General features: G+C 39.2%; 1 protein-coding gene across 4 annotated transcripts in view; it reads left to right on the top strand.

Annotated features, from left to right (window-relative positions):
• The window catches only part of POMGNT2 (protein O-linked mannose N-acetylglucosaminyltransferase 2 (beta 1,4-)), a 37,209-nt gene extending 32,256 nt beyond the window's left edge, over nt 1-4,953 (top strand). For all 4 annotated transcript variants that reach the window (XM_089686947.1, XM_089686928.1, XM_089686933.1 and 1 more), the window contains one exon: nt 1,392-4,953. In XM_089686947.1, coding sequence (XP_089543073.1) covers nt 1,462-3,216 — 1,755 coding nt within the window. In that variant the 5' untranslated portion in view covers nt 1,392-1,461 and the 3' untranslated portion in view covers nt 3,217-4,953. The remainder of the gene's footprint in view (nt 1-1,391) is intronic.
• Nucleotides 4,954-9,504: the final 4,551 nt, after the last annotated feature.

Below are 9,504 nucleotides of genomic sequence, written 5' to 3' on the forward strand. Positions count from 1 at the left end.
GGGCACATTGCTTTGCTTGTGTAGCTGCCCGTCTCCATTACATTGCGGGCAGGCTGTCCGCAAGTGGTTATACAGTAAGTCCTCTACATACGAATGTTCCACTTGCGAACCTTCAAAGATTGGAACATGTGTTTTGCATGTTCAATCGTGTAGCTGGGTTTTTTTGTACAACCCAGCAGGCTGAGCGAAAAAAAAAAAGATAGATTGCCGTACCAACACAAGTAATGTTGGTGCGGCAATCTCCCCCGCTGTGCCTTTGTGTCTTGACAGGGGACTCCCCCGCCAGAGGACATTGATTGGCGCTCGCAGCCATTGTTTGCAAGCACTGATCTTTGTTGGACTTACGAGCAAGTTGGACTTGCAAATGAGCTCCTGGAACTGAACTCATTCGTAAGTAGCGGAATTACTGTACTTACCTGTTCTGTGCTATGGTTTTGCATAGAGCAGCCCCAATCCTCTTCTGGGGTCCCCTGCCAGTGCTCCTGGCTCCTCCCCCCTTCTGAGTGCCACCATAAGAAGCCGCTAACTCTGGAGGCACTTGTGCATACTCGATCTCAAGCTGGGCTGTTTGCGTCTAGTCAGATACACAGCTGTGGCTTGGCCCCACTCTCCTGACAGCTGTTGACTGGCAGGAGCCAGTGCCTCTGATCTGAGAGAGGGGAGAGGAGCTGCAGACTTGCACAGCACTGGATCAAGATCAGTCTCAGGTGAGTATGTGGGTGGGGGGCTGGGGGATGTTCTACTATCAAAAGGTTTTTTTTTTGTTTGTTTTTTGGGGGGGTTTTTTTACCATAATGCGGAGAATGCATTCAAGGAAAAAAATGTTTTACCTTTACAACCACTTTAATACCTGAGATAAGATATAGGCACACAGGGAGTGTATTATTTTCAATTGGTTGGCTATTCCATAGACTTACATTGTGAGAAGGCACATTAATGCACAACCATTGTGTAGCACTGTGAAGCAGAAAACCGAGCATGCATATGTAATGTACAAAAAAGTTTGTTGCCCCATGTACATACTGTATAACACAAATGGATAAAATTTAAGATGATCATTTTTACATCTACGTAGCACAGTAGAGCCTTCTTAGAACATGTATTCACATGTCTCATTCTATCTCTTATCCTAAAATGAATGGGAATATTTCTCATGTCTCATACAATCTCCTTCATTTTGGGATATGACATGTTAAAACACTCTGTACACACAAAAACTTATATTATTATTATTCCTACACATCTAAAAAGCATTGAAAAAAAGTCTATACACTGCTTTTAACATCATATATAGTAGGTTATGGCATGTATGTATTGTTTGAAATCATCAGCATGGTATAATAAAGAAACCTTGATAATTTGAATTCTTTTTTTTCCCTCTTCTTCCATAGATCTATTTACAATGTTAAGCTGCCTGAATGATGACAGTCACTGTTGCTAGGCTGTTTTTTGGACATCTCAATGTGGTATTTCTGCAGAATGAACATATCTGCAGTGTTTAATGCTTTGCTTGTATCCATCCTGGCAGCAGTGTTGTGGAAACATGTCAAGCTTTGGGAGCAGTTTTCTATTATTGAGGAGGAGTTGGACCTCACCCGTCAGTCCCAAGAGCTGTCGCAAGTACGCATTGACTATCAAGCAGCTTTATATGCACTTGTGGAAGATGGCACTAAGATGGTTTGTACTGGGAGGATGCATACAGACCGTGTGTGTCGCTTCGAGTCACTTTGTTTCTCCACCGAAGCTGAAGAATTTGTCTTTTTTCATAGCAACTCATCGATTATGCTACCAAACCTAGGAGCTAGGCGCTTCCAACCTGCTCTTTTAGACTTGTCCTCTGTAGATGATCACAATACCCAGTATTTCAACTTTGTAGAGCTTCCAGCTGCTGCGCTAAAATTTATGCCCAAGCCTGTCTTTGTGCCAGATGTTGCACTCATAATGAATAGGTTTAATCCAGACAACCTAATGCATGTCTTTCACGATGACTTGCTACCAATATTCTACACCATGCAGCAGTTTCCAGACCTAGACCTGGACTCTCGACTCTTCTTCATGGAAGGATGGGGTGAAGGCTCACACTTTGACATCTACAAGTTTATGAGCAATAAACAGCCTTTGTTGAAAGAGCAGTTGAAGACTTTAGGTAGGCTCCTCTGTTTTACTAAGGCTTATGTGGGGCTAACGAAAATCACCACATGGTATCAGTATGGCTTTGTCCAACCGCAGGGTCCGAAGGCAAACCTATTGGTCTCTGGCAATGAAATAAGACACTTTGCTAAGTTCATATTGGGAAAGCTAAACATAAGTTCCGATCAGAGTATAACAGAAGACTACATAGTACTGTTCACTCGATCAATTAATAGACTTATTGTAAATGAGGCTGAATTACTCCTTGCTTTAGCTCAGGAATTTCAGATGAGAACAATAACAGTTTCTCTAGAAGACAATTCATTTGCTGAAATTGTGCGTTTGATCAGTAATGCATCTATGCTTGTGAGTATGCATGGAGCACAGTTGGTTATGTCCCTTTTTCTGCCAAGAGGTGCAGCTGTAGTAGAGCTTTTCCCTTATGCCATAAACCCAGATCATTACACACCATACAAAACTTTAGCAACCCTTCCAGGCATGGAGCTCCAGTATGTTGCTTGGCAGAACACGGAGGAGAAGAATACGGTCACTTATCCTGAAAGGTCTTGGGAACAAGGTGGCATTGCACACCTGGATGTTTTTGAACAGGAACGGATAACAAAGAGTAAAGAGGTTCCACGTCACCTCTGTTGCCGTAATCCAGAGTGGCTTTTCCGTATCTACCAGGACACAAAAGTAGATGTTTCATCACTTATCAAAGTCATAAGAGGTGTTGTTAAAACAAAGCCTGTCTCCCGGAAACAGAAGTTTGCAAATGGATTGTATCCTGGTAAGGTTAGGGAATGCAAGTGTCAGGCTTCTTCCTCAGGTGCCAGCGTAACGAAGCTGTCCGTGTCTTGGCAGATTCCATGGAATCTCAAGTACTTGAAAGTCAGAGATGTAAAATATGAAGTATGGATCCAAGAGCAAGGTGAAAACACATACATGCCTTATATATTATCTTATCAGAACCACACTTTCTCTGAAAACATTAAACCATCTACAACATATTTAGTGTGGATCCGCTGCATCTTCAATAAAACTCTCCTTGGACCTTTTGCAGAGGTTTTAATGTGTAAAACATAACAAAACCATATATATGTTTAACACATTTTTGCTGTGTACACTTTGTAAAATGAACACGTTTACTGTCTGGGAATTTATTGCTCTTTTTCATGGGCTATACAGCTGAAGCATTGGTAAATATGACTTCTGTGCCTAATGGTATTTGCTGTATATTTAAAAGTTTCCCTGCGCTATGGGTTTTATTTAATAAAAGGTCATTACCTTTGTGCTAAATGCAGTAACTTTAAGCAAGCAATCAGACAATCTTTTATTTTCCTGATAATTTTAAACCTCTGAAAGCAGAAATGGGGTTGATTTTAGTATCTGAACAGTATTCCATTTTGCAATTATATGCTTATGAATTGAACAACAACGATTACCATTTAAAGCGACTCTGTTATGATTAAGTATCTTAAACATATGTACCTGCAAAATAAGATCAAGAATACTTATGTTTCCACACTGCCAAAATTCAGCCCCTTCAGCTGGAATCTTCCTCTTATGCCTGCAGGGAAACTGACAACTCCAGTAGTGACGATCTCCTGGGTTCCCCACAGCTCTCACTGGTTCTTCCTGTTGATCTCTACTCTCTACAGCATATGGTAGTGACATGGAGGTTAGCAGGAGAAACCAGTGAGAGCTGTGGGGAACCTAGGAGATCAACACTTCTTCCAGAGTGTTGTGTGTCCTGTAAATTTCAGAGAAGGATTTCTTTTGAACAGAACCGCTTTCAGGCAGCGGGAAAAGTTAGCATTGACTCCCTATTTTGAAAGTATATTTGTTTAGGATGCTTTTATGTTCAATCTAATTTTATTGAAAAATTAGAAGTTTAGCATACAGAATGTCAAAACACAAGACATATGCTCCGACAGTCTGGGGCAAGGACAAAATAAAAAGAAAAAAAACAATATCACTTAAAGGAAATACCGCAATATTCCAAAACAGAAACATTTCCAAGGGGCCAGCGAGGTTGCTACAAACGATCAATGATCCAGAGTATGGGAGCTTGAACAGGTATACAGTGACCAGTGCCAGAAAGCTATCCATGTAATCATGACCAGGAGCAATAGAGACAGTCAATAGACAGTGTCAGAATCCCATATCTCCATCGCGGTAAGCTTATATGCCAGATGTAACAGTACCAAACTAACCAAAGACCCACCATGGACAAAACCACAAAAAGGAAAAAAAAGGGGGGGGGGAGAAAAAAAAAAAGAAAAGAGGGGAAGAAAAAAAAACGAGCAAGAAAGAAAAAGCGAAGCCAAGAAGGGTGCCCTTAGGCACAGAAGGGAACTGCCAATAGGACCAGAGAGGCTAGACAGCCTTCAACCATTCAGTAGGTCCAAAAGCTCCGAAGATTCTCTGTATAGGATGCTTTTATTATGGCATGGTTGCTGAAAAAAAAAAATCTCCCAGTACAAAGTGTCAGTCTGTCCCTGAAAATTAAAAATCGACAAAAAGGGCAACAAGTGTATTGCTTAAAGTTTGTGTGTTATGTTAAGCCCATGTTTCTTTTTAAGTATACAACAGCTCAAATATCTGATTTTAATTAAATTTTAGAATAATAAATGTTGCATTTGGACACTGACAGAAATAAAAAGTGCTTGATGTAAATTGTGTATATACATCATTGAATAATTTATTAAGATATTTTGATATAGATTGTGTACACAGTGTATGTTACAATGTGGCTAATGCAAATTTTTGGCTGTATGCTAAGTTATTATAGGACAGGTCAATAAATATGTTTTGCATCTATTTAAAGAATATTTTTCCTTTTGTTACAGTAACCTTAAATGGTACAACTATTTTGTATATTTTAACAACTAAAGATTTTTATTGCAAGTGTCATATTATCAGTGTTCTGTTTTATGAAAATTAGTTTCATTTGCTGCTATGTGAATTAGAACTAATATAGATTTTATTATAAATTGTAATTGTTACATTTTGGTCTTTATTTTCTATTATATGGACATTGTGTGTGCAGACATCTGTAAAACTGTAGAGGGGAGAAACACGGGCATTATATATTTTATTCCTGATATCTAATATTTTTAGTGATAATTGTAACTTGTTGCAGTTATTTTGTTGTTTGTCAGGTTATACTCATTCAGGGCCATGTGATAGTGTCTTCCCACAGTGTTCTGTACTCCATCACCACCTCTCCCTACTCCACAAGCCCACCCTGGGAAAGTTCCAAGGTGTGATGGTGCCTTGGACTGATTGGAGTGAATGATGTTACAGTGCCATTCTTTCAACTGAAGAGGTTTGAAAAACAGGATATACAGTATCAGAACACATTGGCATCTACCCAGAATTCAAATATTTCGTTTTAGGTGGTTAATACAGTAGCTTCTTAATACAAACTATGACACAGATTACATTTTATTACACTAAACATGGCATGGGAGAAATGCAAGACTTGCGTTTGCTGACCTCCTTCTGGAAATACTAGCTGCTTGGCTGTTATACTGACCCACTGGCTTAAAGTCGCTATAAAGCCTAAATATTTCTTGCATTAATGTAAAAAAGGGAGCAGTGTTCCCTTTTAGTTACCTGAGCCCTCATTCGATCCAGCGATGTGTCCATGTATAGTTGCTCTCTCCCCTCACTTCCGGCTCCCTTGGGTTTTGCTGAAGCAGTGGGAGCCATTGGCTCCCACTGCTGTCAAGTCAAAGCCATTGATAAGGGGGCGGGGCCAAGTCCCACTGTTTGTGTTAATGGGCAGTGTCAAGGCTCAGCAGGGAGCTTGCACAAGTGTTTTCTATGGGGGCACTCAGTGTAGGGGAGGAGAATGGAGCGCCGGTAGGGGACCCAAGAACAGGAGGTTCGGGGCCGCTCTGTGCAATTCCATTGTACAGAGCAGGTAAGTATAAACCTGTTTATTTCTTTTTTTTAAAATAGCATTTACAATCACTTTTTTTTAAATCAGAAAAGAAAAGTTTATTGTAGATAAAGAAAGATTAAGAGTTACAGCTCAGCAATATTACAAATTGCAGTAAAGGCACTTTTCTCCATCTGAGGACAATATTACAGGTACATGCTGTATAACACTCATAATGGCAGAGCACAAAGCTACAGTCTTGCATCAAAGACTTAGGGGTTCATTTACTAAAGACAATTAGACTGTGCTCTTTGCAAAGTGCAGTTGCTCCAGCCCTTAGTAAATGAGGTAAAGCTCCACTTTGCAAAGAATACCCAATCGCATGCAAGGAAATTAAAAAACAGCATTTTTGCTTGCACATGATTGGATGATGCTCATTTACTAAGCTCTGGAGCAACTGCACTTTGCAAAGTATACAGTCTGTCTGCCTTTAGTAAATCAACCCCTTAATCGGCACACAAAATAAGCCAGTAAAAGGAAAATTGGTGTAATTTGCCAAATGTATAATCAAAAAAGCTGAAATGCAACAGAGGAGAGAGAAACAAAAATATACACCATACAAAGTATAGAAAAAATGAAACCTCAAATATAACACCCTTGGGAGATGCAAAGTCCTGAATAACATGTTAGCCCTGAAGAAGCCTGTTCATTACCAGCTGATGTACTAGGCCAGGAACCTTCAGCCATGGTTGCCACATACTGTAAAATTTGCAAGGAACATTTCTATGCTGATATGTTAATTTTTCTCATATAAGCATATTATTTACCTGTACCATCCATTGATTTTTATTTGGAATGTGAGAGGTAATCCAATAGCGGGCAATGAGTTTATTTACAATCACTTTAAGTATTTTCTGAGTCATTGACAGGCATTTTCTGAAAAAGAAGTCAGCAATGACAGCCTCCATATTTCTCTCAAGATGATCATTCTTACAGGGTTACATTGCCCTAATTAGTTTTGGATACATTTCAATAAATTATTAGATGGTTTCTTAGATCTCTCTCTCTCTGGAAGACATCTTTCATGAGATTGTTTATGTCACTGCTGTCTCTCACTACAATAATTGTGTCACTCTCAAATCCCTATCCTTCCCATTCATTTCCTTATTTACTGAAAATACATAATGGAGCTCAAATGGCAGAGGTAGTGAGGAAAAAAGAAACAGCAGGTCCGTCTATAGTCAAATTTGTCTCAGTTTGCAACAGCTCTACTTTTCATTTCTGTAGCATTTACAAAGTAGAGGACAGCATGTGGGGAAAAGGGGGCAGCAGTTACCTGGAGCAAGGGTAAGCAGGGTGAAGATTTTTTTATAAAAATATACTGTTTTTTTAAATCAACTTCCATGTTTGCTTCAGAAACCCCAATATAAAAATACAAACTTAATTGTTTTTTAAAGGTGCTGTTAATACAATATATAAAGATTTGTTTACATTTGAACAAATAGGACTCAGAGCACCTGTTGACAGCAGTTCTGTGAAACAGAGATGTCTGCTGTCAAACTGACAGCTATAAATGTGGGTATGTGCCCAGGGAAAGACTCTCCTTCTATTCACCTGGTTTTAGTCTTTAACAAAAAAAAAAAAAAAACCTTGCTGCAACTGCTCCAACACTTCTGGCAGAACTATAGTTTGTCTATACCCCTGTTGTTTTGGTTTGATTGCTCAGTCTTAAAGAAATGGGAAGAAAAATCTAAGGGTACACAAAAATAGAAAAGAAATATATATATATATATATATATATACACAATACTACCTTTACACATGTTACTTTCATACAGTTAATCATATTCAGTATTTTTGCTGTACCCATCATTAGAAAAATATGGAGGCTGCCATTGCAAACCTGTCTCTGAAAACTGGTGGTTATTGACCCTCTGGCTCCGACTCATAAGTACAGTATGTAGATCAAGAATGTCAGAACACCAGCTTATCTGCATATTTGTTTTAGGTTGGTGACTCAAAGTATTGAAGCTACAAGGCAGGTCACACTAACAGCCTCCATGTTTTTTCTCTTGAAGGCTTACTTTAAAGAGAACCTTTTCAGAACATGTGGTACAACCATCACTTGAGGCTATTACTGCTCCTGAACTTCTAGGGGTTCTAATTCATGGCAGACACTTTATGGTACAGAATGCTGCTATGCAGGCATTAGCATTGCATCTGGGATCCAGGCAAAAGCAGCCTCCATTGTTGGATGGAAGCCTTTCCTTGGATGAAACTGCATCTATCACAAAAAAGTGTTACTTTTGACTGGTAACATGGATTTTAACAGACAGCATAGATGCTGTAATGTGTGCTCAGCTTTTTCAGTTTTTGAAACATGAATGTGAAAATGAAAACACTCCTACTAAAAAGATGCCTCTTCTTTGTGGTCTTATGTATACCTTATTATCTCCTGGGAGTTATATTTTTAGGTAATCCCTGATTATTCCAAGGATTTTGTTTGTTGTATGTAATCTTATTCATCTTCTAAATTATGTATTTCTAAGTATGGGTTTTGTTTCCCATGTGAGTTATCTGTATATCATATCTATGGTTTGACCAAATGGTTTTCTCAATAAACTGTATGTGAATGGATTATAACAAAGAGGTTTTATCTAACGTGTGATTAACTGTTGTGATTTGTATAGAATTTGTACAATGGAAGAATTATTTTGTGTGTATTTGACTTTTGTCAGGTTTTAATTGTTACTGTTTGTGTCCTGTTGGGGAGATTTTCCCTCTCTTCCTGTCCTAGACGCACAACACAAAATGAGGGGAAATACAGTGAAGGAAATAAGAATTTGAACCCCTGCTGATTTTGAATGTTTGCCCACTCACAAAGAAATTTTCCGTCTAAAAACCGAATGGTAGGTGTATTGTAACACTGAGAGACAGAATAGCAACAAAAAATTCAAAAGAAATGCATGTCTAACAAATTATGCACTGATTTGCATGTTCATGAGGGAAATAAGTATTTGATCCCCTTCACAAAACATGGCTTACTACTTGGTAGCAAATCCCTTGCTGGCAATAACAGAGGTCAGACGTTTCCTGTAGTTGGCCACCTGGTTTGAACACATCTCAGGAGGGATTTTGGCATACTCCTCTTGGCAGATCCTCTCCAAGTGGTTAAGGTTTGATGGCTGATGTTTGGCAACTAGAACTTTCAGCTCCCTCCACAGATTTTCAATCGAATTAAGGTCTGGAGACTGTCTAGGCCACTCCAGGACCTTAACGTGCTTCTTCTTGAGCCACTCCTTTGTTGCTTTGGCCATGTGTTTTGGGTCAGTGTCATGCTGGAACACCCATCCACGACCCATTTTCAATGCCCTGGCTGAGGGAAGAAGGTTCTCACCCAAGATTTGATGGTACATTGCTCCGTCCATCGTGTTTGACAGTTGGAATGGTGTTCTTAGGGTCATAGGCAGCTTTCCTTCTCTTCC

Source organism: Staurois parvus, unplaced genomic scaffold, assembly GCF_062004578.1.
Source record: "Staurois parvus isolate SC_StPar_1 unplaced genomic scaffold, SC_StPar_1.0 ptg000020l, whole genome shotgun sequence".
Classification (NCBI taxonomy): domain Eukaryota; kingdom Metazoa; phylum Chordata; class Amphibia; order Anura; family Ranidae; genus Staurois; species Staurois parvus.